A 27,419-nucleotide genomic window follows, 5' to 3' on the forward strand; every position below is an offset into this window, starting at 1 on the left:
GGACAATTGGCACTGGCAGAGTGGGGTAAGCGAGCGTTGTCACCTTTGTAGGCAGGAGTATGAGTTGGCATAGCCTTTGTGACATCCGATTTGGCAAGTGTACCAGAATTTAAACGCAGACTTCCTCAGCTGGGAGAGGGTTCTCCAGATACGCCTTTACATTACATCAAGACCTGTAGCTGCTCTTGCAGGCTGCAGCTTTGCTGATAAAAGCAAGAAAAATTGGGAACATGGGAACAACTCTACCCATAGGAGACCAGTTGAATAAACTTAAGTTACACCTGCAGAAGAATTACAGTATCAAACTCTTTTGCAGAAAATGAAAGTTCTTTATATACTGACTTAGTTCTACCTGTTCTGTTTTTTTGAAAAAAGTATTTTAAATAACACTTGTGAAGACTATTTAGTCAGGTGGGAAAGCAGCACTCATATTGTCAACTGAAAAATCAATACAAATATATACACATATATGTATATGCACATGTATTTGTGTATCTACAACAGAATCTCATGGCTGATGTGCATATTTCTATTTGAATCTTTCTGTACTTTCCAAATTTTTTAGAATGAGAAAATGTGTGTATATAAAACACTTGTCTTTGAAATGTTAATTTTTCTACTTTCAAAGATGCTTGTCACAAAAAAAACTCAAGAATGCAGAAAATGAAAGCAAAAATCCTCAAAACCCCACCATTTATAGAAAAAGACTTAGCAAACAACCTCCCAGATATAGCCATTTGCATATGCAAATTTCTGAATGAATTTACACATGCTCACATCTTCAGGTGTGATACAATGGCATATGTAATTTTCCATAAATGGAGCTGCTTCTGCACTCAATAATCTGTTGTGCACATCATTTCTAGTCCATAAATATACACTGTATCATCCTCCATGGGTAGAGTATCACCTACCTTCATTTAAAGTGATCCCCTATTGATAGGCATTTAATTGGCTTCCAAAGTTTTGCTATTATTAATAATGTTGCAGTAAACATCCTTGTACATACATTTTGGGCAGTTGTCCAATTAGCTTCATAGGGGGGAAAATGTACTACTGTCACACTGCAATAAAGCAAGTCACCTGCATTTTTTGGTCTCCCAGTGCTTATAAAAGTTATGTTTACATTGTACTGTAGTCTATTTAGTGTGCAATAGCATGTGTCTTAAAAAATGTACACACCTTCATTAAAAATTACTTTATTGCTAAAAATTGTTAACCTTCTGAGCTCTCAGGGAGTCATAAACTTTTTGTTGGCAGAGGGTCTTACCTTCACTTTGTAAAAAAGAGCCAGCAATGTTTACAAAGTGAGATAGAGTAAGATGCAATAAAACACAACACAGTATGCCTGTATTCTTAAAATATATACAGCATACTTCATGTCTCTTTCAGCAGTGGGGAGGAGCCCATTGAAGATTCTACATTCTTGCTAACTTTTCCCCCCACCTCTGATTTTGAGGGATTAAAAAGGAATTCTGCCAAAACAGAAAGAATAGACCCAAACCAGAGCCAGGTGGAATTTCCGGAATCCCTATGGACCTCTGAGCAAGGGGGAATGCTTTCCACTAGGAATAGAAGTAACACCTCCTGGGCCCTAAGGTCGTCTGATACTGACTCTTCTTCCTGAGCCCCTGCCCCAAGTTAGAAATTTAAATCTTGGCGGAGCACTGTGACCGCCATGACCATCATGTGTCTTCAGGGGGCTGGGCTAGTCACCTTCCATGGAGTCAGACGAGTTAAAGTCAGGAATTAATCTGTAAACTGACCGAACTTGAACTTCCCTTTGGCAGGCCCCTCATTCCGACAGATGCTCTCATATGGAATGACTTTCTCCACAGGTGTTTGATATTTTGCCCCTCTATGGCGTGCTGGAGCCACACAGTAGCCACCAGCTAGCTTTCACCTTCTACGGACACTGTGACATCGTCGCACAGGCTAAAGCTCTGTGCAGAGTGGAAGGAGGGCCCACCTATGAGATGATGCTGAGGGGAGAGGCGTCCATGGTCACCTATTCGTTTGACACCAAGGACATTAACTATGGATTACAGGTATCGCCCAGCCATCAGGAGACTTTCTGCTTGTGCCTTAGACATCAGTCATCATCCATGTGCTCTAATCACTCCTGGAACCTCCCCCCATCATTGTAGTCTCACCATCACCCCTCTCCTTGACCCCTCATCTGCCTCCCTGATCCTGATCATCCTCCCACTGCCAGCTGTTTGCCAAGTGTCTTCACTTTGCTTCCCTTGCCGTCTCCTGAAATTCAGCATTTTAGACACTAAGATTTGCATCTTCCCTCTCAATCCAGAAGCCCATTCCAACCTCTCTGTTTCTCTCAACAACACAACTACCTTCTGAGTCCCTCAGATTTATAATCTCCATGGCCTTTTGCACTGCACCCTCCTTTGCCTCCCCACATCCTTACAGCACCCGGGGATCTCCCTGGGTTGGGTTACCCTTCCCATCACCACTGCGGTTATCAAGTGCAGGGTCTCATCAAGCCACACCTTCATTATCACAGCAGTTTTTCTCAAACTGTAATGTGCATATGAATCACCAGGAGCCTTGTTCCAGTGCAGATTCTGATCCAGTAGGTCCAGGGTGGTGCCTGAGAATCTGCATTTCTAACCAGCTCCTAAGTGATGCCTACACTGCTGGTCCGCAAATCCCGTGGAAGCAAGGGATTGCAATGTATTTTTAGCACCTACTGCCAACCCATCTAAACATCCTTGCCAGAGAGATTTTCCCCAAATTTCCCTGAACAGTCAACCCAGCAGCATTTGGGAAGGCCACATAGTATAGAGAAAAGAGTATCGTTTTTTCATCAGAGAGACTGGGATGTATTTTGGTTTTACTTCCTGTTGACTGTGTCACCTTGGGGACATCACCTAACCTCTCCAAGCCTCAGTATCCCTCATCCACAAAATGGAAATGGGATAGCAATGCCCATCTCACCAGGTGGTTGAGGTACTTAAGTGACCAGTCAATACTGTGCCTGGGCCAGAGAGGGTCTTCAGTCATGAGTCCCCTTCTCTGTCACCCATTGGATCAGTGCCAGGAGCCTCCACTTGGGTGAGGGTATCCTAAGCCCCTCTATTAGCTGATGCTCCTTACGTTAAACTTTGTTCTTTACAAGTCCCCATTAGAACTCATTCTCTCATTTGTGGTCAAGCTGTTTTACTGGCTGGCCCTAAGGCACCCACCCCTTCCTGCCTGCATACCTCCACTCAGATTATTCCACTCATCCTCCACCCTGCCAACCCAAACCTATACACACTGTAGAACCCCACTCAGTTCCATCCCTCACTTAACTTTCTCTCACTTTACGTTCTGCTGATACTTAAGTATAGCGTTTGCCATAATATAATGTACCTTCTAATTTTTACTTTGGAAGAGTTGCTAGTCAATTCTATGTCTTTACATCTTCTTTTCCCAATTTGGTTTTGTGTTATATACTCAGAGACCATATCTCCTACCAAATTTTAATAGAGATTAGATCCCCATAATGTAGCTACTGCAGGTATTACTGAACTGTGTGTGTACATGTGTATCTATAGGTTAAAGATCATGGTTAAAATTGGCCCCGACTGGTTGGCTCAGTGGTAGAACATCAGCCTGAGGTGTGAATGTCCTAGGTTCAATTCCCAGTCAGGGCACAGAGGAGAAGCCACCATCTGCTTCTCCACCCCTCCTCCTCCCTCTTCTCTCCCTCTCTCTTTCTCTCTTCTCCTCCTGCAGCCATTGCTTGGTTCGAGCACATTAACCCTGGGCACTGAGGATGGCTCTGTGGAGCCTCCGCCTCAGGTGCTAAAAAAAATAGCGTGGTTGCGAGCATGGCCCCAGATGGGCCAAGCATAGGCCCCAGATGAGGGTTGCCAGGTGGATCCCGGTCAGGGCACATGCGGGAGTCTGTCTCTGTCTCCCCTCCTATCACTTGGAAAAGAAGAAAAAAAATTAGAAAAAAAATTTAAAAAAGATTGTGGTTAAAATCAAATTCACTCAACACCTATTGAGACCTTTTTTATTGCACTGACCAAATAGAATTCTCTTTCATTTCTTATCTCCAGGGTCCTCAGGGCAATTGTTTCTGGCTCAGCTCAGAGTGTATTTTTCAAAACAGCTAGTCCTTGCCGTACCTTGTCCTAAGAACCCCTAAAGTGGTTTTAGCTTGTGGTTGTTGGACCTGCCAGTTAGCTGCTCAATTATGTAAGCAAAATCTGAGGAAAAAGGATGTGTCTGGCCTATTATTCCCATGTCTTGCCACATAAATATTATAGAAAAATTCATTCTAGAAGATTCTGAACTCAAATCATATATTTTTTTAAAAAGATTCTTGGTGTAGAAAAGCTTACTTTAAGATCTTCTAATATGAGTTCTTTTTTCTTTTTTCTTTAGCACGTGTGTACGCGTGTGGGAGAGGGAGAGAGACAGGAAGGGAGAGAGATGAGAAGCATCAGCTCATAGTTCTGTCACTTTAATTGTTCATTGATTGCTTCTAATACATGCCTTGACTGAGGGCTCCAGCCAAGCCAGTGACCCCTTGCTCAAGCCAGCGATCTTGGGCTTCAAGCCAGTCAAGCTGGCAACCCCACACTAATGCTGGTGGGCCTGTGCTCGAGCCTAATGAGCCCGTGCTCAAGCCACTGACCTCAAGGTTTAGAACATGGAACCTCAGCATCCCAGGTCAATGCTCTGTCCACTGCACCACTGCCAGTCATAATATGAGTTGTTTGTAGTGAAGAAACTGAAGTCCAGGAGGTGAGATGTTCACCCGCCAGCCATAGTGAACTACATGGATTATTAGAAGAACTTAGGTAGAGCCCGGTGTCTAGGGTCTAATGCACCTCCTGCCCCAGTTGGCACCATTTTTGTGATAGTAAAATGAGGATCAGCAGGGTTACATCATGAAAAATAAAACCCAAGGCATGTTTGTCTAGCCAGAGGTCACCAAACTACGGCCCGCGGGCCGCATGCGGCCCCCTGAGGCCATTTATCCGGCCTCCACCACACTTCCAGAAGGGGCACCTCTTTCATTGGTGGTCAGTGAGAGGAGCATAGTTCCCATTGAAATACTGGTCAGTTTGTTGATTATAAATTTACTTGTTCTTTATTTTAAATATTGTATTTGTTCCCGTTTTGTTTTTTTACTTTAAAATAAGATATGTGCAGTGTGCATAGGGATTTGTTCATAGTTTTTTTTTATAGTCTGGCCCTCCAATGGTCTGAGGGACAGTGAACTAGCCCCCTGTGTAAAAAGTTTGGGGACCCCTTGTCTAACCCTCTGGTAGGATGGCAGTAGCATCCCAAAGGGTGGTGACAGAGCAATCATATCATTATCTTCCTCCTTCTCCTCGAGCTCTTTCACCATGTCATAGAGGATAAAATCACTCTGAAGAACACTGGCAAAGTCGGCTTTGAGTTCAGGGTGCTGACTGACCACCCGTCTTCTCTAGACAATCTTATGCCCGGAGTGCCCCTGGTCCAGCCTCTCTCAGTAAGTAGCCTCCCCCCACCATGCTGGCTATGTGGGCAGAGGAGCCCACATTCACACCTACAAGCCACACCCAAGCATTATGTCACATTACACTTAACATTCAATGCCAGGACTATGGGCGTGATATTTTTTAAATGAACACTAAAGAGCTCTCAGAAGCAAGAAAAATAAATAAATTCAAGTTCTTCGCTCATTTATTAAACAAGTTTTTACTGATTCCTGCATTCACTGGGCATTATTCAAGCACCACGGGTTCAATGGTGACTAAGACAGTCCTTTCCCAGGGGTTTGTTTTCATGATTATAAGATACAGTGGTACCTTGACACACGAGCACTTTAAATCATGAACAATTTGAGAAACGAGCAGTCACATGCAGATTTTTTGCTTTAAGTCACAAGCGGATATTTGCATCACGAGCTTCCACCACCCTCCACCAGATGGCCTGCCAAACGTTCTTAAGGGGAGGAAGAAACAAGCTTCCATGGAAAGGTTTTTGTTGAAACCGCCTCTAAGTGAAAGCAAGGAAAGTGTGGCGAAAAAGCCAAAAGTCAGTGAAGAAAATGATTATGATTAAACAAAGTAAAAAAATAGCAATTAAGTTTAGCAATAAAGTTACACATCATACGTAGTGTGTAAGTTAAATTTTGCAATTAAATGTAGTGTTAAGTGTGTAGAGAGTAAATTATGTTAAGGGATAGCACACAAAATGAAAACCTCTTCTGCCAGTCTCCTCCCCTCCAGCAGCATCTTCACCTGACCTTGAAGTAAATACACTTCATAAACCAGTTTATTCCTTTACATTCTCTCTTATTATGTGTGTGTGTGTATGTATTTGTTATTTATAAAGTACATTTTCTTATTTAAAAGCATACAAAACAAAAAATTCATGTGGTTTTGGGAGACCAGAACGGATTAATTGCATTCCCATTCATTTAAATGGGGAAATTCAATTTGATGCATGAGCAAATTGAGTCATAAGCTCGGCCATGAAACAAATTAAACTTGTGTGTCAAGGTACCACTGTACTTCATTTCCACTTATGTCTTCACACGTTCCTTGCAGTTCCTTGAAGCTAAGGGCCTCCTATCCAGTGACTACAATAAATAAGAGCAATTCTTCAGTAGCACATGTGTAAACACCAGTAGACTTCAGTGAGCCAAACTGATTTTAAAAGCAAATGGAAGAAGTAGTTTCTTATACATCTAGTATGTTCTATCAGTTTTAAGGCACTTTGGTTGAATTTTTCTTGTCATGAAAATAAATCATGGGGGAGGAATGTGCGTGGAGAATACCCAGCACAATAGGCCCTTGGGATCATCTGTCCATCAAGCCGCCAGCAGCAGGAGTCCACTGTAAATGTTAAACTTCTCTCTGGTCTTCCTGCCACCTAGGGTTTTATCAGTTCATTTGAAGAGCAGGTGCTGAAGGTTTACTACTTACCTGGAGTGCCGGAGGTCTTTCAAAGAAGTTTCCAGATACAGATCGCCCACCTGGACCCAGAAAAGATCACACTGAGTGGAGAAGGAATCTACCCCCGAATTTGCCTCCATCTCCCCAGAAACTTCAAAGGTGATACCACCTGCTATTGTATTGATATTTCCCCACAGGAGACAAAATAGGCATTTTAGCTTTGCTTGTTTGGACATTGATGGCTACTCACATTACTTGCTTGGCAGTCCTTACTGGTTGCCTCCTATGTTTTCTTCAATGGCAAAAATGTCAAGAGCTGAAATTGACTTAGTGGCCTGAGTTTAATGAGACAAGACATGACTGTGGCAGTCGCAAATTAAGATTTTTCTTCCAGCACACTTTCCTTCCAGCTGTAATTTCCCTGACTTGTCCTTTCCCAGTAGCACCCTCAGAGGTGGCCACTGAGACGGCGAGGGCTGGTTTTACTGCCAGGAGCACCATTCTCAAAATACCAACTGCACGGAAAGGCACCCAAGGTTCTGACCGCTTTTTGGCATTACAGAGTTTGGAGGCTAATTTAGACCCACGTCGCCAGCCAAGGCTTTCCTGATAGCGTCTGGCCTGCGGAGCTATCCCCTCTGTACCAGAATATTTCTGTCTCGGCAAGCTCCAAAGCTCAGCTGAGTGGCTCTTTCAGCCATAGATTCTCTCTGGTAATTTCTTGCTAGATCAAAGGTCAAGAGAAATTTCTCATGCTTCTTCATGAATCCCTCTTCAAGCTCCTTAAAGCCCACATTCCCTAAACAGCTTCAGACTAAACCCTCACAGCTCAGCCTTTCCTCCTGCCCTGTTCCTCAGCCGCTGACTCAGTGCTAGAACTGGGAAAGTACCAAGTCAGCTGGGATCCAGTGGATCACCCTGCAGGTGACTCAGGATGTTACTGCCATCAACTTCTTGAGAGCCAGTTGGTAGCTCACTAATGCATAATCTCATTTAAACTTGGTGAAGTCTCTGAGACAAATTCAACTCACAAATTACCTCATCCTCTAAAGCAGAGAAAGCATGGCCAGGGAAGTACCAAAAAATTCATTTCCCTTCTCACTTTATTTAACCTGAGCTAAGAGTCTGTGTCTAGGGAATAATTCACATATTTCTAATCGTCCTGACTTTCTTCTCCTTGCAATCCACACAGGAAATGAAAAGTATGAAACCTTCTTGAATCAGGCCAGAAAAAACCTAGAAAAAGAGTTAAACAAATCTGAAACACCAGATTACTTAGGGACAACTGAGGAGATGCCTGAGGATGAGTCTGTTGAGGTAAGACTAGCCTCACTGCACAGAATGTATGTGGCAGAAGGACAGTATGTGCAAAGGCCCTGGAGCAAGAACGACATGGTATCTCTGAGGAATAGAAAGGAGAAGAAGGTATAGCTAAAGCAAAGAAGTGGGGAGATAAGAGAATCAAGATGAGCCAAAAGAGGGAAGCAACCCCCTAGTAAACCTATTAACGGTTTTGAACTTTGTCCTGAGGGCAACAGGAAGTCACTAAGTGGTTCAACTGGCACTGTGGGTAATCATATTTTGTGTCTTTTATTTTTTTTTAATTTTCTTTTTGAAATTAAATTTAATGGGTGACACTGATCAATAAGAGTACATAGGTTTCAGGAGAACATCTCTATAGCATTTGAACTGTTGATTGCATTGTGTGCCCATCACCCAAAGTCAAATCATTTTCCATCACCATATATTTGTCCCTCTTTTCTCCCCTCCCCTCCACCGCATCCCTTGGATAACCATTTTGTATCCTTTATTTATTTATTTATTTATTTATTTATTTATTTATTTTGTATTTTTCTAAAGTTGGAAACGGGGAGGCAGTCAGACAGACTCCTGCATGCGCCCGACTGGGATCCACCCGGCATGCCCACCAGGGGGCGATGCTCTGCCCATCTGGGGCGTCGCTCTGCTGCAACCAGAGCCATTCTAGCACCTGAGGCAGAGGCCACAGAGCCATCCTCAGCGCCCAGGCCAACTTTGCTGCAATGGAGCCTTGGCTGTGGGAGGGGAAGAGAGAGACAGAGATGGGGAGGAGTGGAGAAACAGATGGGTGCTTCTCCTGTGTGCCCTGGCAGGGAATCGAACCCGGGACTTCTGCACGCCAGGCCGACACTCTACCACTGAGCCAACCGGCCAGGGCTTGTATCCTTTATTTTATAAAAGCTGATGGAGTAATCTTAGATGAGAGGTAGATGGTAGTGTAACAGAGGTGGTGAGCAAGAAAGCAGGAAGAATTGGGTGGATTCAAGAACTGCTTTCGAGGTAGATTGGTCAGGGATTGGTTGGATGTGGGAGTGAGGAGGAGGTGACTTCCAAGTGATTTGCTTGGATGCCAAAGTAAGGAGGGGCACTCAGATAAGAAAGTCAGGACGAGAAGCAAGTTTCTGGTGAAAAAGGAGGAAGGGAAATGAGTTTAGGTGGCTCATTATTACACATGAGATCTCTGTGTGTCATCCAGAGGCATCCGATAGGGAGTGGGAACCATTGCTGTGGACCTGGGGAGAGAGATACGTTGGAGAAAGTGATTTCAGAGTCATCAGATGGCCATTGTAATCACAGAGATCGTGAGCTTCCCAGGGAGGTGTACTGAGTGGTCAGGGAAGAGGATAAACTCAGGTACCCAACCATGAAGTGGTGGTAAGAGGACAGCCAAAGAGGTTCCGGAACAATCAGGAATGTGCAGTGCCTCTGAGATGGGGGCCAAGCCAAGAGGTGGTCTCCCGAGGGAGAGAGAGGCCCAGCTTGTAAATAAAGGCCGCCCTGCTGTGGATAGAAAGGCAAAGTCCCCAATGTCCTCTCTCACCACTCCCTGCAGTTCTTCTCCTAACAGTCTGTTCCTGACCATGAAGGCTGCTTTCTCTGCTCTTCTTGTAAAATGCAAATGCACATGAGAATCATGTTCTAAGGAAGAATTATATATATATATATATATATATATATATATATATATATATATACACAGCTAAGAGAGCTGTTAGATTGGTTAAGAGGGGGTTCTCAAGTGGGGAATGAGGCGTGTCCCTGGGGAGACTCGGAACCCCGCAGGCCACCAGCGATTGCTTGTTTTGCAGATACTGAAAATGAACCTTAGCTCCGAGGATAATCATAATTAATAACAACAGCCACCATTTATTTAACTCCTACATGCTATTGACCTGCGTTATTATTTCTTTTTTTTTTTTTTGTATTTTTCTGAAGCTGGAAACGGGGAGAGACAGTCAGACAGACTCCCGCATGCGCCCGACCGGGATCCACCCAGCATGCCCACCAGGGGGCGATGCTCTGCCCCTCTGGGGCGTCACTCTGCCACGACCAGAGCCACTCTAGCGCCTGGGGCAGAGGCCAAGGAGCCATCCCCAGCGCCCGGGCCATCTTTGCTCCAATGGAGCCTCGGCTGCGGGAGGGGAAGAGAGAGACAGAGAGGAAGGAGGGGGGGGGTGGAGAAGCAAATGGGCGCCTCTCCTATGTGCCCTGGCCGGGAATCGAACCCGGGTCCCCCGCACGCCAGGCCGACGCTCTACCGCTGAGCCAGCCGGCCAGGGCCTGCGTTATTATTTCATTAAACCCTCCCACAGTGGCGGGGGGGGGGGGGGAGATTAAGGTGCCATTATTATCTTCATTTTGCAGTTTTGCGGAACTCATTAAAACAAAGTGCAAACGGCAGAGCTAGGATTTGAATCCAAGCCTGTCCGGCTCCTAAGTAATACTGTATTCTTAGCCTCTGCCCTCTTCTCCCCATCCCCATCCCCCCAACCCCAGCCTTCCATGAGGGCAGCAGTGCTCCCTGCCTCCCAGGTGGCTCCTGGTGAGAGCCTTCTTACAGCGGTGTCTGGCGGCCCCCGCCGCCCCAGGTGGGGTTTCAGAGGACGTGATGGCAGAAGCAGAGCGGGCTAGTCCTTCTGCGTAAGCCAGGGGCCACTGACACTGAGTGGCTCAGGAGCCAAGCAGAGGGCTGGCTTTGCTGATCTACAATCAGGGTGGCTGAGTGTGCTGCGGGTGAGGCAGGCTCCGCCCCAGCTTGTCACAGTTCCCACCTCTCCCCGCTGTCAACTGTAGGCCACTTCACACACTGGCCTTGCCTGGTTGGCCCTGGGCTTCAGGTTAGGACCTTCTAAAACAGGGTTTCCCAACCTTTGGTCACTTTCACTGCCCCCCAAGACATCTTTTTTTTTCTAATACCCTATGAAATACATTTATTGTATGTAAAATGTAATCTCTTTGAATAGTATAACATTACATTTTTTAGTTTTTCTTTTGGAATAATTATAATTCACAGGAAGTTGCAAAGAAATATTTTTCCCAGTCTTACATAAGTACAAGATCAAAATCAGGATATGATGTGGGTACAAGCTACGGGGCTCACTCAGCTTCCATCAGTTTTATTGGCACTGGATGGGAGGGGAAAAAAAAAATGTCCTTCCAACCCAGAAAATTTCTCCACAAAGGTAGACGAGGAAGAAAACATTTTTATTATTAAATAATTGTTAAACCAGAATGAGATCTGTGTCACAAGCCATCCACTAAGAGATTGTAAAGCCAGAGGACATCTCAGCCTTTTATACATAGCCAAGCAGATGCAACCCAATACAGACATGTTGTCAAATTAAACAGTCACTAATCTTTAAGAACTATAACTAGTCCTCAAATTAGAGGACTTGCAGCAGCACTTGTCACACATAGTTCATCACATTTACATGGTAACTGGGCGACCACCTGGGTTAGCTCATTGGCTTTATCCAAGGGACACCAAACTTCTCATTTGTATGACAGTCCCCTCTGATGTTAGGCTCCAGCCTTCCTGCAGAAACTAGTTAGTAGGGGCTCCATCATCTTTGACGAATACATCGAGAGACAGTCCCCAGGACCTTGAGAAAGACACTCTGGGTGGTAAAGCTGACTATGCTTATATAGCCTTTAAAAAAATTGACATACATTTCAAAGAGACAGAGAAAGGACTCACAAGTTCTCTAACGTGCACACTCTAAGAAAGAGAGTGGGGAGAAATTTCTCATTTTCAACAGGGAGAATTAAGCCTCTTATTTTTAATTTGTATTTGCCCCTACATGCTACTCCTCTATAGCCACCCCCACCCCCACTCTCCCCATCCCTTGCCCCTAGCAGCCGTTAATCTGTTCTTCATTTCTATCCTTTTGTCATTTCAAGAATGTTAAATAAATGGAATCATACAGTATATAACCTTTTGAGTTTGACTTTTTCTATTCAGCATGATGCCCTTGAGATCCATCAACACCAATAGCTCGTCCCTTTTTATTGTTGAGACTACTCATGCTATATATGTACCAGTTTGCTCACTCCACCCACCCCCATGAAAATGTTGATATCACAGATAGATATAAATCTGTTACGTATGTGACCCTTTGGAGGGCCACAAACCATTGTGATGGCTAAGATTTTTTTTTTTTTTTTTTTTTGCCCCTTCCATGAACTGATTTTCACCCCCTTAGGGGTGATATTGCCCACATTGAGAGTGCCTGTTTTAGAAGATTTTGCTCACTTGCTGTTCTCTCTTGCTACAGCTAAATGCTCAGCTCCAGATGGAAGTAGAGCGACTTATAGTCCAAAGCTATGCCATGGAACATCAGAAAACCATTATCCCCAATCCCACGGACAATGTTAGCCATAGGAGTCACCGCAGACTGGCCAAGTGAGTGCCTCCCGTGGGGTGTTTATTTCACTCTGTAGCGGAGCAGGCATTGCTGCTAGCAGAGCGCTCCCTGAAACAATGGTTGATGATCTAGGAATGCAGTCCACTCATCGCCTCAAATACCTGCTGCCCTGTAGCGTTAGCTAACCAGGCAGGTCTCTGCCTGTTCAAGTCAGAAACTTCTGGCTTTGTCCAATGGACAGACCCAGTTTCAGATTCACGAGGGCCCATGCTGAAGGTGTTTTGAGATAATGGCTGAAACAGCAGTTGTGGACTTCTGGGGGAAGAAGTACCTTGATCCTAGTTTCCATTCTGGGGGCCGTTTAATTGTTCTGAACTCCAGAGGATAGCATTGTGCACAGGAAATAGCAGAGGGCCTCATGCCCTCTCTTTTGAAAAAATGACAGGTCAACAGAGCTTGTCAACCTTTTCAGAATCCAGCTGCCAGAGTACATCCTGGACTTTGGCTACTTCATCCTTGGTGACGTCCGAACCCACATCATCAAGATAACCAACACTAGTCACATCCCAGTGTCCTTCCACGCGGAAAAGCGCGTCCTTCACGACACAGGTAACCAGGCCGGGAGATCCTTTCCCACTGCCCCTTGTCATTTCTAACAGGCCATCTGTACTCTTTCTGGAGTAGAGCGTGTGTTTCAACTGGGGTCAGCTGAGAGAATTATTGGGTTGCTTATTGATTCTTTGAGTGGTTATCTGGTCCCAGAGGACCTCTATTTAAAGCAGCTCACTTGAAGAAACTTTGTTTGTCTTGGTCTAGGCTTTAGTACTGAGCTAGATCGTGTAAAGAATCTGCCTTGTTGTGAGACAGAAACATTTGAAGTGAGATTTGACCCACAAGGAACCAATCTTTCTGTTGGAAACAAAGAGGTCATTCTGCCCATCAAGGTAAGCTGCACCTCTGGGCCTAGCTGACCCCCTCCCCCCCAGCTCCCAGCTCTGCTGGTCGATCCTCCCTGGGATGATACAGGTACAATTTCAGAACCATGATTCTTCCCCAACCCTATCCCACATGCTAACAGCAATTTTATGCCCACTGTAGGTCATTGGAGGACCAACGGTTCACATCTGTCTGCAAGCCAAAGTGATCATTCCCAGTATGACACTGTCTTGTGAAAAACTGGAGTTTGCCACAATTCAGTGTGGACAGGGCCTTATGGAAACTATTCAGCTTTCCAATCATCTTCAAGTTCCTTGTGAGTGGAGTGTCCACAGCCAGAAGCCATGTAACAATGTAAGTGGGTAGTGGCCCATTGGTCACCTTTTATCAATTTCCATTTCAGCCAGATTTCTAATACCAGGACTTCACTCTCATCATTTCACTCTCCTGCTCAGACTTTCAGTGCCAACCATTGCCCCTTGAATAAAATCTTATCCCTTAGCCCAGCACTTGAGAAGCTATCTATCAGACCGTGCTGTCTGGAGAATGTCTTACTCATCTCTGTACTCCTGGGGTCTACACATTCCCTGACCCCTGGGTACACAGTAAATGTAGGGTGAATAAATCAGTGAAGGACTAAGTCCATTTTTCATGAATGATGATCCAGTTGTCTAATATTTATTAACCAGCTGGAGAAACACATGTCGAAGTACTTAAGACAGAAACTACATCCTGAATTCAAGCCAAAGGCATGGATCTTTGAAGTCCAGCCTACTTCTGGGGTCTTGTTTCCTGGTGAGAAGTCCAACGTGCAAGTGACATTCATGCCCAAAGAAGAGGTAAGCTCTAAAGAAATGTGGTTCTATTCCGACTCTCTGAATCTCTTGGGTCTCCAGGGAAACTTTCTTTTTTTGTGTGTGTGTGTGACACAGAGATAGAGAGACAGATAGGGACAGACAGGAAGGGAGAGAGATGAGAAGCATCAGTTCTTTGTTGCAGCTCTTTAGTTGTTTATTGATTGCTTTCTTATACGTACCTTCACCAGGGGGGTTACAGCAGAGCCAGTGACCCCTTGCTCAAGCTAGCATTCTTGGGTTCAAGCCAACGGCCTTGGGCTTCAAGCCAGTGACCTTTGGGCTCAAGCCAGTGACCATGGGGTCATGTCTATGATCCCACACTCACGCCAGCGACCTTGTACTCAAGCTGGTGAGCCTGCGCTCAAGCCAGTGACCTCAGGGTTTTGAACCTGAGTCTTCTGCATCCCAATCCGACCCTCTATCCACAGCACCACTGCCTAGTCAGGATCCAGGGAAGTTTTGAGTGACCTGTGCCTCTCTGTTCTGATTCTGGCATCTCAGGTGCCTCTCACAGGAGCTATGTGGCCTGGTGGTTCAGAGCGCCAGCTCTGGAATCAGCACATCTATCGAACACATTGACTTCTATCAGCCGACCTGGGTTAATGGCCTTCTGCGTCTGCAATTGGAGTCTGTGTGGCTTTGAGCAAATTACTTAGCCTCACTCAACTTCACTTTGCTCATAGATAAAATGAAAAATGTTAATATTACATGTCAAAAATCCCTTATTGCAATTCTGAAATCAAATAAGCTCCAAAAACTGGGGAAAAAAATTTATAAGTTTCAGACCCAAACTCATTTGGCAGAAAAACCTCATCTGAACTGATGTGAGACTATTCCATCTTCATTTACCCCGCTTAGCTTGCAGAGTCAAACACTGCAACTGCAGAAATATTAGCGTTTGATTCCAGGGGACCCGCAGACCCTGCTGAGCCTATTAGGTAACCTAGGGTATATGTATTCTGTTTACCTTTTTAAAAATCTGAATTTGAATGAATCTGTCCCCTAGGGTTTCAGGGAAAACATTATTAACTGCAATAGCTACCTCCTAGGGTCGTGTGGAAGATTAAGTGAATTTATGTGAGTAAAATGCACAGCATACTGCTCTATATGTAGTAAGTGTCTCAATAACTACTTACTATTATCATTAGTAATTTTGATAATGACATGTACTTCCTGGAAGACATACTCCCTGGGCCTTGCAAATGTTTCTTTTGTGAACACCGTCAGCACAAAGCTACTTCTGGCAAAGAACAGTAAAAATAATAAAAACTTAGAACTAGAGAGGATCTCAAGACTTTTGCTCAGAGCTTAAAGCATTTTGGAGATATTTTTCTCAGTTCTTTAAAGAAAAAAATGATGTAATGATGTAAGCTTTTACAGTACCTATGGTTTTCCTGGTAATAGCTTTGAGGAAATGCTTAAGAATCTGCAGTGCGCCTGACCTGTGGTGGCGCAGTGGATAAAGTGTCAACCTGGAACGCTGAGGTCGCCGGTTCGGATCATTAGGTGTTGTTAGTATTCAGAGTCTCATGAAGAGGAGCCGCAAAGAAATGAAGCAGCAATAATACTGCAAGTGGAGGACCCCAATCTCTCCAGGACTGAGGTGCCTTAGAGAGACCAGCTATCCAATTTATTAAACAGACATATGACATCATGTGTGAGAAACTAACAAGCAGAATACAGTGTACAATTTTATTACTTAGTTTTGCAAAAATTATTAGATTTCTCTTGCCCTTTCTGAGACATAACACCACACCATCTGCTGTCTGATTCCTGGCCTGCAGAAAGCTCCAGCAGGGCCAAGCATCGCGTCCTTGTGGCCTTCCCTGGGCACACGACCGCCTTCAGTCATGTGTGCTTGGTCTCAACCCTCACTTCCTCAGGATGGGAACAGAAAGTCACTCAGCGCTTTGGCTTTCCTCCAACATCTCTCCACTTTTTCTTTAACTCATTCTGCAACATTATGGTGTACAAGGAGACTCGTCCTCTGAAATTAAACAAGTCGCTTCTGCTCTTTCTCCAGACTAAGCAAATACAAAAACATAAAACAGTAATGACCATTAATGCGCTTATTGTAGAAGCTTCTAATAATTGCAAATGTTTAACAGGGTTTAGTTTAGATAATCTATCAACAATGCTATTTAATAAAGGGGTACTAGAAAGCAATTTCAATTTTTCTCTGAATGTGTCACATATATCTTTTTTAGAGCCTCATCTATTAAATACATTTCAGGTGAGTTTTGCCATTGTCTGTGCATATGAACAGGGATCCAGACTCCTGTTCTAGCTTTAAGTATATACACAGAATCAACAGATTGATTATAATTAATAGAAAAATTGAGCCATGTATAAAAAGAACAGTTCACACAGGTAATGAGATTAATTGATTCATTCAAGAACACAGGACCAATCATGAACATATAAGGTAGGCTTACATAAGTCTGAAAGGTCCACCCTTGTAATATATATAGAATAAGGTGATGTGACTGACCCATTTTGTATAGTAGATAACCAACCCTATGAATTTATCTTTAAGCAATGATCTCCTGCACCTATACAAACAGGTCATCTATCTGAGCCCACAGTATAATTTGATATAACCTGTCCTTCTTCAGGCCTTAAGGGTCCACTGCTGTCAAATGGTCCTGGAAGCCAAACAGAATTATTAACATAAACAGAAAAAAGGGGGTGTTTTTCCAATTAATAGGTCTATTTAAAGGAGATTAGGAATATAAACTTAGTAAGAATAGTTAGTTTCGCTTACTGCTACAGACACAACAACATTGCCAGAAACAGAGTCAAGGATGTTTTTGGAGTCTTAGTCCCAATTAAAACATTTTCTGCCTCCTGGGTAAGTTTCTTCAGTTGCCCCCAAGTAGGTGGTTCAGCCTTTTGTGTTGCGGTTGTCTTCATCTTCACTTCTCTGATAACCTTTGGCTCTAGGCTTGGTCTCTCTATTTCTTCCTCTGGTGCCTCAAAGATGTCAGATCTCCCTCTTTTCCACTTCTGATTCATGCCGAGGCTTCAGTCTTCTGGAAGGTATCCACTGGTCTCCCATATCTGTGGAGATAAGAGCATATCCTCGCCCCCCTATTTTGATTAATCCCTTTTTCTGTTGCCCATTATCATCTTTCCAATAAATGGGCTGTGATATAATAGTTAAAGGCTGTTTCAGGTGGTGTCTTTTAGCAGCTGTATCAGTGAAATAAGTGTCACCTTGACCTGGAGAATATTTAACAATTTTTGGTAGAATAAAAGCAGTTCTCTTAAGAAAATTAATGAGTTTAGATTTGGGATAATGATTGTCAATTTGTCCCACAAAATCAGCAACACCTAACTGCCATTGAAGGTTCTGTTCAAATTCCATCTTGAGTAATTATTCAGAGGAACAACAATAATAGCTGGATCCTGAGCTATAATTTCTCGAAGGTGTTTATACCCCCAAAATATTATCAAGCCAATCATATCTAAATAAGTTTGTAGGCACTTGGTACTTTTATGGGGTAAAAAAAATCCATTCAATTATTGCCTGTTCTTGCCATAAAATCCCTGTAGGAGAATGTGGCGTGGGCATGATTAATAAATATATGGGTAAAGTAGGATCTATACGTTGAATTGAGCTTTGGGAAATTCGTTCCTCAACCCACTGTAATTCTGGTAAAGCTTCAGGTATTAATTGTCGTGGGCTATTCAAATCAGATTCACCTTTTAATATACCAAATAAATGAGTAAGTTGATAAGTGGGGATACCTAACATGGGACAAAGCCAATTACGGTCTCCTAACAGTTTCTGAAAATTGTTTAATGTGGATACTGTATCTCTTCGTATTTGAACTTTCTGAGGAACTATATAATATTTCCATCAATAGTATTGCCCAAATACTGAATAGGAAATGTCTTTTGAATTTTTTCTTCTGCAATTATTAAACCAAACTCCTTTAAAATCTTTTTAGCTTGTAAAAACAGTAGAGATAATTCTCCTTGCTTACAAGTGGCAAATAAAATGTCATCCATATAATGTATTATCATAGAGGATGGAAACTGTTCTCTCAACTCTTTTAAGGGTTGATCTACAAATGCTTGACACAAAGTAGGGCTATAAAGCATTCCTTGGAGAAGTACTTTCCATTGATATCTTTCTGTTGGAGTTTGATGATTGGGAGAAGGTATAATAAAGGCAAATTTCTCTCTATCTTGGGGCTGTAAAGGAATTGTAAAAAAGCAATCTTTTAGATTAATTACAATAAGAGGCCAATCTTTAGGTATGGCTGAGGGGGCAGGAAGTCCAGACTGTAATGCTCCCATAGGTTGAATTACTTTTTAATAGCTCTTAAATCCATTAGCATTCTCCATTCTCCTGATTTTTTCTTTATAACAAACACAGGAGAGTTCCAAGGACTAGTAGAGGGTTCTGTGTGGTCTGCTTCTAGTTATTCTTTGGTCAGTTGTTTAAGTGCCTCCAATTTTTCTTTAGATAAAGGCCACTGCTCTACCCATACTGGCTTATCTGTTGACCACTTTAAGGGCAACGCATATTGGGAGGAGGCTTCTCTTTATATTGACCACTAAAGTGGCCACTATAGTCTAAATTTGGAAACCCAATCCCGGTTCGATCTAATTTTGGTTCTGCCTGAATAATTTCAGTGAGATTAGGATTCTTTTTTCCAAATCCAATAAAGGGATTATATCGTATTACTCATAATATTCTTTGCCTGAGGGGATATCTCAGGTATATATGAAGGTAAACTCTCCATTGTTGTAATAAATCTCTACCCCACAAATTAATGGAAGCGTTCGCAACATAGGGTTGCAGAGTTGTTTGTTGACCTTCTGGTCCTTGACACTTTAAAATTGTTGCACTGCGTTGAATATACCAACACCAGTAAATATTGTATCGATATGCACAAGAGGCCAATTTTTTGGCCAGTAATGAGAAGAGATTGTGGTAACATCAGCTCCTGTGTCTAAAAGTCCCTTGAATGTTTTTCCTTCTATTTGTATAGTAATTTCTGGTCTCTGATCTCCCAGAAGGTTTGCCAATAAATTTTCTTTCCCGTGTTTCCAAATCCCCCTTCTCTCTGAATTGGTTCAGCACATCCTTTATTATAAGGCAGAATAAGTAATTGAGCTATCTTATCTCCAGGAGTAACAGTATAAGGTGCATCTACAGACATCATTACTAAAATTTCTCCTTCATAACCACTGTCTATTACACTGGGATGTACTTGAATCCCTTGAGAAGTCAAACTGCTTCTCCCTGTTATAAATCCTACTGTTCCTTTTTGTAGTGGTCCATAAATCCCTGTTTTAATTTTAACTACCCCCTTAGATGGATGTAACACAACAGGGTCTAGTGCCAATAGCTCTAAGACTGCACTCCCAGCTGTTGCATGATGGAGGTCGGAGACCCGCTTTCTTGAGCCTGCTGATGCATTAACCCATGGCTGACCAGATATATGCTCACACTGTTTGTCGGGCTGGAGCTGAGTCTATCTGGTAGCTTCCCGTATACCCTAAAGGCTAACTATTCTTATGAAACTGAGATCTACATTCACGGCCCGGTGAAATTCCTCTTGACACCAAGGACAAAGATTAGGAGGTTTTGGTTTAGAATTTTGATTTGATTTACTTTGATAAGATAGATTAGTCTCTCGTTTTTTGCAGACGCTTGCAACAATCCTTTTCCATATGCCCTAACTTTCTACAATTGAAACACTTAGTCTTTGATCCATAGGGACTAACTCCCTTAATTGCTGCGGCCAAAAGATTCATATTATATAAAGGGGTGCCAATATCAGCACAAGCCTTAACATAGTCTGCTATATTACCACCAGTGGCACGAATGGGACGTAAAGCCCTCTGACATTCGGCTTTAACATTGTCAAAAGCAACTACTGGAAGTAACATGTATCTGAGTCCCGCTCGTGAGATTAACATTTTAGCTAACATATTACAGAGTCTTGCAAGAAAATCAACATAAGGCTCAGAGACTCCTTGCTTAACATTAACAAAGGAAGGCGTCACCTCCCCTGGGGTAACTATTTTCTGCCAAGCATTTTTACAGCATAATTTAACTTGTTCCACAACACGACCACTCATTCCACATTGCTGTTGTAAATCAGCAAACTATCCCTGTCTAAAAGCTTATCTTGTGTAATATTAACAGGAGGGTTAGCATTAGCATTCTGATTAGCTTGAATACGAGCCTGATCCTCCCACCAAGTCATAAATTATAAATACTCAGCTTTTGAAAGAATAGTCTGTGCTAACATCTCCCAACAACAGAAGGAAGAGGCAGAGGCCAATTATCTTGGTCAGTTTTGAAAGGGTTATGTCAACCTCTGTGTCAGAAAGTTTAGACTGTAATTCAAAAAATTGCTCCTTTAATTGTTTAGAAGATAAATGTTCTTCTTCATTAGAGACCAAATTCCCGATTTCCTCGGGGCCCCTTTTGCAGGATGTGGCCTGACAAGCAGCCAACTGACTGAAGCAGCTTGAGACAAAGTCTTGAAATGACTTATCAGGGTCCTGCTTAATTTTGCTTAATTTCTTTGTTTTACAGACCTGAGCACATCTTTACACACAAACAAGACAATTTTCAGCACAGAAACACAAGTATAACATATAACTTTGATTAATCCTAATACTTGAATTACTATTTGACTTCTAACTTTGAATATACCTTACAATGCATTAACCAAATTAGAAAGTCTTAAGGATATTCTGTTCAATTTAAATTTAAATGAGCACTCCTTACAAGTTTCAATTTTAAGCAAAAAAATGTAGGGATGAAACTATTTTTTCAATATAATAGCTGGTATTTTTAATTTTTGCATGCAAGAACTTAATTCAGGCCTTAAAACCCACAGTTTTAGACAACATCAAACAAAAGCCTAACAGAAACTAGAATCAGACAAACCAGAGAGAAACCTGGGATTTCAGAGCACAATCAGACCAGAAAGATGCCTACCTGATTTTAGTCGGGGCATTTTCTGACAGAGACTAAGGGTGGAAGAGACTAATCAAAATCTCTCCAAGAGGAAAATAAAACTCAGTGGCCACTAAGAGATTTTATAATTGGATCCATCATGAGTCCCCTGTCTAAATTTTCAGGCAAAGAATAAGAAAGAAACAAAATGTTAGTTCGGAGGATTGTATCTAAAACTTTAAAGAAAATCAGATCATAACAGGAAAAGCTGTAACAACTTTCCTAATACCTGAGTCTCCTATCCATTCTCAAATTCCATAGCTGCTGCAACTAGCAATTCAGGATGACCATGCTGAGACCTCTCCTCCACCCCAATTCCAGGTGAGCGGCTAACTAAGTTCTGATAACCCACTACCATCGGACCAGCCTTTTAAAGAAATGATTTCTCCACTCTGATGAGCTCTCTGGAGAGACTTCATTACTAATCTCTACTGTCCTAAATTAAGTAACTTTTTCCTGTGGGAGTAAACCAATAACAATGCCTTCTAACTAAATACCGTAGTTCATCCAAAGTTTCTTTCTTAACTTTGACTTTGGAACTATGTAACAATCTCTTAAGCAACTGGGAATAGGCATAGGCTTCATAGTCACTTGATGGGGAATTCCCCATTGCTCCACTATCCCGGAGTAGGGACTTACCCATCTGCAGGAATCCCTCTGGTTCCCTTGGGCTGAAAACCAAAAGCAGTCTCGAAGACTCATTTCCTCCTCACGTTCGTCCCTGTTCAGGCGCCATTTATTGTTAGTATTCAGGGTCTCATGAAGAGCAGCCCTAAAGGAATGAGGCAGCAGCAATGCTGCAAGTGGAGGACCCCAATCTCTCCAGGATTGAGGTACCTTGGAGAGACCAGCTATCCAATTTATTAAACAGACATATGACATCATGTGTGAGAAACTAACAAGCAGAATACAGTGTACAATTTTATTATTTAGTTTTGCAAAACTGATTAGATTTCTCTTGCTCTTTCTGAGACATAACACCACACCATCTGCTGTCTGATTCCTGACCTGCAGAAAGCTCCAGCAGGGCCAAGCATCGCGTCCTTGAGGCCTTCCTGGACGCACAACCGCCTTCAGTCATGTGTGCTTGGTCTCACCCCTCACTTCCTCAGGATGGGAACAGAAAGTCACTCGGCGCTTTGGCTTTCCTCCAACACTCAGGCTTGCCGGGTCAGGGCACATACAGGAAGAAACTACTATGAGTTGATGCTTCCTGCTCCCCCCGCCCCATCTAAAAATTAAGTAATTAATTTTTTTAAAAAAAGAATCTGCAGTGAAAAAGAACAAAAGTGAATGACTTTATGTCTGATTCTAAAACAAAGTCCTATGTTTCTATTATTATAGAAATAGAATTAAAATGTTTTTCATTGTTAGAGAATCTTAAGACTGTCAGGGAGTTTACTCAAGATTTGGATGCTTTACTGAATGAAGGAAATGTCAGTAAATCTAGTTTTTAAAAAATCTATCAGACAGTTTCATAAAGGTTGAGTTGGAATTGGTCAAAATTAATAAAATGCTTCCACCAATATGATCAACACCTGTATCTCCATCAGCAGCAGCAGCAGAGCGATCACCAACGCGCACACACACAACTAGACATTAGAACATGTGTTCAGGACACTCCGTGTTAGAAAACAAGGAAATGAATGAAGTGATTTAGCAAGCTTTTCATAAAAATCAATTAAAATGTAGAAGTTTGGATCATAAGTTTGGATCCCATAACTATATAGAGAACCTTCTTAGCCAATAACTAATTCTCCTCCTGTCTCCAGCAGTAGATATTTTTTTGGTACATGTTCATCCATCTGATTTTCCCCCTTGAGCTAAGATAGTCAGGAGCTCCTCAAATCGTGGCCTCCAAACCCAAGGCCCGAGCCCAGCTGCAGCAGAACAACCGGGGCATCTGGTTAAAAAGTAAGATTCCACAGCCTTACCCTGCACGTCAGGGTCTCTAGGGATGGGGCCTGTGAACCTGCCTCTTTAAATAGGTTCCTCGGTGAAACCGGGGTGGGATGGTTGGCGTCACTCTCAGCTGGTGTTTGGATCGGAATTGTAGCAGATGAAGTGAATGCTGTCACGAATTATCCACGACTCAACTCAGTCTTCAGAACGATACAAATATATATATTCATTCAGATTCTCCACAAAACAAAGCTTTTTGTTTGCAAACATTATTTGAAAAGTGTAGGGAATACCGACAGAAATGTAGAAAGAGGATAAGGGAAAGCAAGGCAGCTAAGAGAGTGTGCAGGTGAGCCTGCTGCCTTGGAGACTGGAGCTTAATCCCACTGGGAACTCTCAGAAAATATACAAAATGTACATTTCACAATTATCCCTCCCCAGGAGTGAGGGACCTGGGGTCTTTCTACAGTAATTCCTGAGAGTCATTGATTGAGGGCCGCTCCGAGGAGCTATTACTTCTCCGGAGCTCTGCCTGCCCTGCCCTGCCCATGGGTAGCAAGGCCCATGAAATGAGCACCCAGGGGTACAGGCCCAAAGGTACAGACAGTGGCAGTGGGACATCTGAGTACATCTCAGGGAGGCCTGAGGGATATGAGCAAGGCACTTATGGAGCCTTCTACAAGTGATAAAACATCGATACAGTGTGTAGCATGCTAGATATGTGATGTTAATACTGTAATATAAGTCGTTCTCACGCAATATTATAAGTTTTCTCTCTCAATCTAAATAGGATCAATTTTGTGTCCACTCCCCCACACACCCCAGTGATCTTCAATTTTACATGGTGTATAACAGAAAAAAATAAGGTACCTGTTTCATTTTTATGTTTTCCAGAAATTCTACAGTCAAACCCTGATGTTCCAGATTGCTCACAGTCCTCAGAAGCTTACGCTGCTTGCACAGGGGCAAGGTTTAGAGCCACACTTGGAATTTATTCCTTCAGTTCTGGAGCTGGGGCCCCTGCTGCCTAGCGTACCTGGAGACGAGGCTGAGGTGCTGGTGAAGAATCCCTGTGACTTTCCCATTGAGTTTTACTCTTTAGAATTTGACCAGCAATATCTCTTAGAAGAGAAGGTGAGCAGAGGCCAAAACCAAACTCCATTTTCCTACCCGTGCTGGGCCCTGCCATGTACACGTGCTCTTCTCTCTGCCGGGCCAACTACCTCCTGACCTTTACTCCTTCCCTTCCCTTTGAGCCCTGAGCAGAATTCATTGCCTCTTTGTGATCTTATACATTTTAAACAACTAATTGAGAAGTTAGTACCTGCTAATGGTTAACATTCAAACAGTGAAGACTGCGCAGTAGTCATTATATTTGAAATGGGTTTCTGGTAGACACATGTAACTGGGTCTTTTTTTTTTTCAATACACTCTGGCAGTCTGTTTTTAATTTGGTATATTTATACCGTTTACATTTAATGTAATTATGCTAGGGCTTAAATCTGCCATTTGCTTTTTTTTTTGTTTATTTGTTCTGGGCTGCAGATTTCCAGTTGCTCCTTCATGTTTATTTTATTAACTTTATTTTTTTTTATAAATAAATTTTTATTTTAATGGGGTGATATCAATAAATCAGGGTACATACATTCAAAGAAAACATTTCCAGGTTATCTTGTCATTTAGTTCTGTTGCATACCCATCACCCGAAGAGAGATCGTCCTCCGCCACCCTCCATCCAGTTCTCTCTGTACCCCTCCTCCTCCCCTCCCCCTCCTTCCCTTCCCCCACCCCCTGTAACCACCACACTCCTTTCCATGCCTCTTAGTCTCGCTTTTATGTCCCACCAATGTATGGAATCCTGCAGTTCCTGTTTTTTTCTGATTTGCTTATTTCACCCCGCACAATGCTACCAAGACTCCACCATTCCGCTGTAAGTGATCCGATGTCATCATTTCTCCTAGCTGAATAGTATACCATGGTGTATATGTGCCCCATGTTTCATATTAACTTTATTTTTTAAAGAAGTTTTAGGTTCACAGAAAAATTGAGAAGCTGGTACAGAGGTTGGGATATACCCCTTGCCCCCACACCTGATAGCCTTCTTCATTATCAATATGCCTTTCTAGAACGGTACGTTTGTTACAATTGATGAACCTACATTGATCCATCATTTATTTATCCATTTACCTACTGAAGGACATCTACCTTCCAAGTTTTGTTTGTTTAATTTTATTGTTGTTTGTTTGTTTGTTCTTAGTGAGAGACAGGCAGGCAGAAAGGGAGAGAGATGAGAAGCATCAACTCGTAGTTGTATCACTTTAGTTTTTCATTGATTGCTTCTCATACATTCCTTGACTTGGGTTGGCCTCAAGCTGAGCCAGTGACCTCTTGTTCAAGCCAGCAACCTTTGAGCTCAAGCCAGTGACCATGGGATCATTTTGATGATTCCATGCCCAAGCTAATGACCTTGAGGTTTCAAACCTGGGACCTCAGTGTCCCAGGTTGATGCTCTATCCATTGTGCCACCACCAGTCAAGCAGTTGCTTCCAAGTTTTGACAAATATGAATAAAGCTGCTATAAACATCCATGTGTCAGCTTTTGTGTGTAAACGTATTTTAATCCTTTTGGTTAATACCATGGAGCATGATTGCCAGATTGCATGGTAAGAGCATATTAAGTTATGTAAGAAACCGCCAACCTGCCTTCCAAAGTGGTTGTACCATTTCGCATTCTCATCAGCAATAATTGAGAGTTCCTGGTGCTCCTCATCCTCACCAGCATTTGATGTTATCAGTGTTTTGGATTTTGGCCATTTTAATTAGTATGTACTAGGATCTCATTATTGTTTTAATTTGCATTTTCCTGATGATATATGATGTGGAGCATATCTTCATATGCTTGTCATCTGTATATCTTCTTTGGTGAGGTGTCTATTCAGGTCTTTGGCCTATTTTCTTATTGTTGAGTAGTAAGAGGGTTTTTTTTTTTTACGTATTTTGAATAACAGTTCTTTGTCAGATGTGTCTTTTGCAAATATTTTTCTCCCAGTCTGTGGTTTGTCTTCTTATTCTCTTGACAATGTCTTTTTGCAGAGCAGAATTTTTTTAATTTTAATAACATTTTACCATTTATGAAGTCTGGTGCTTAGCTCTCTGTTGCTTATTAGTTATCTATTGCTACAAAACAAAACACCCCTAAGCTTAGCAGCTTAAATGTTTGTTACGTCACATTTTCTGTGGTTTAGGAGTTCGAGGATGGCTCAGCTGAGGTGGCCCTGCTTCCTCAGGACCCTCCCCTAGCTCCGTCTTTGAATCTTCTATTTTCTCTATATCCAGTGTTTGCTCTGCCCAATCTAGATTCTGCCTCCAGAAGTTTTTCTCAGAATGGGAATCTGTCCCCCAGGAAGGGAATCTTTTCATTAGGTATTTGTGAAACGCTCAGTGGCTTATGTTTGGCACAGCATCCTCTGTTGTGAGTCCAGCTTAGTGAGAGGCAGAATTTAAGACTCCGAGCGTTACGTGTAGACAGTTTATTAGGGAGCACTCAGGAACAGCACCTGTAAAGAACTGGAAAATAGAATTGGGAGAGGAAAAGATGAACTGTGATGAGATTGCAACAGAGACTACAGCTGAGGCCGCAGGAAGCTCTGGAGCTGGACTGGTTCCTTAGAATTACCCACCTGAAGCAAACTGGCCAGGCCTTCATGTTTCTGTATCAATCAGTCTTTGAAACAGTCCTTCCTTTCCACACTGACCTCTGTCCTATATCAAAGCTTCACATATGAATGGTTGTATCCTCAGCTCTCTTCTATTTCATTGGTCAGTTTGTCCATCCCAACATCAATACCACCCTGTCTATTATTCCTGCTTCAAGTCCTGATAACTGGTAGAGCAATCCTCTCTCTTTATTCTTTTTTTATTAGTGTTTTAACTATTCTTAGCCCTTTGTTCTTCCATATATATTCTAGAATGAGCTTATTAACAGTGGTTTATAAAATGGTGATCTTGGAGAAGAGTTGTCTAACAAATCAGATTTTTTATACCAGTAGAGCCAGGTGTCCCTACCAGCACCTGCCAGCTGCAATAAATAGGGTCATATAGGAAGTATTTGCTTTCTAGGGCTTTATTTTACTGTGTTTTATAAATA

The 27,419-nt window shown here is 42.6% G+C and overlaps 1 protein-coding gene across 2 annotated transcripts in view; it reads left to right on the top strand.

Annotated features, from left to right (window-relative positions):
* Positions 1–27,419, top strand: part of HYDIN (HYDIN axonemal central pair apparatus protein) — a 395,035-nt gene that overhangs the window by 265,649 nt on the left and 101,967 nt on the right. For both annotated transcript variants that reach the window (XM_066348740.1, XM_066348741.1), the window contains exons 26-35: positions 1,839–2,048; positions 5,357–5,494; positions 6,887–7,064; positions 8,098–8,222; positions 12,500–12,627; positions 13,062–13,198; positions 13,406–13,533; positions 13,688–13,879; positions 14,215–14,364; positions 24,167–24,406. In XM_066348740.1, coding sequence (XP_066204837.1) covers positions 1,839–2,048; positions 5,357–5,494; positions 6,887–7,064; positions 8,098–8,222; positions 12,500–12,627; positions 13,062–13,198; positions 13,406–13,533; positions 13,688–13,879; positions 14,215–14,364; positions 24,167–24,406 — 1,626 coding nt within the window. The remainder of the gene's footprint in view (positions 1–1,838; positions 2,049–5,356; positions 5,495–6,886; positions 7,065–8,097; positions 8,223–12,499; positions 12,628–13,061; positions 13,199–13,405; positions 13,534–13,687; positions 13,880–14,214; positions 14,365–24,166; positions 24,407–27,419) is intronic.

The sequence above is a fragment of the Saccopteryx leptura genome, chromosome 9 (genome assembly GCF_036850995.1).
Source record: "Saccopteryx leptura isolate mSacLep1 chromosome 9, mSacLep1_pri_phased_curated, whole genome shotgun sequence".
NCBI lineage: Eukaryota > Metazoa > Chordata > Mammalia > Chiroptera > Emballonuridae > Saccopteryx > Saccopteryx leptura.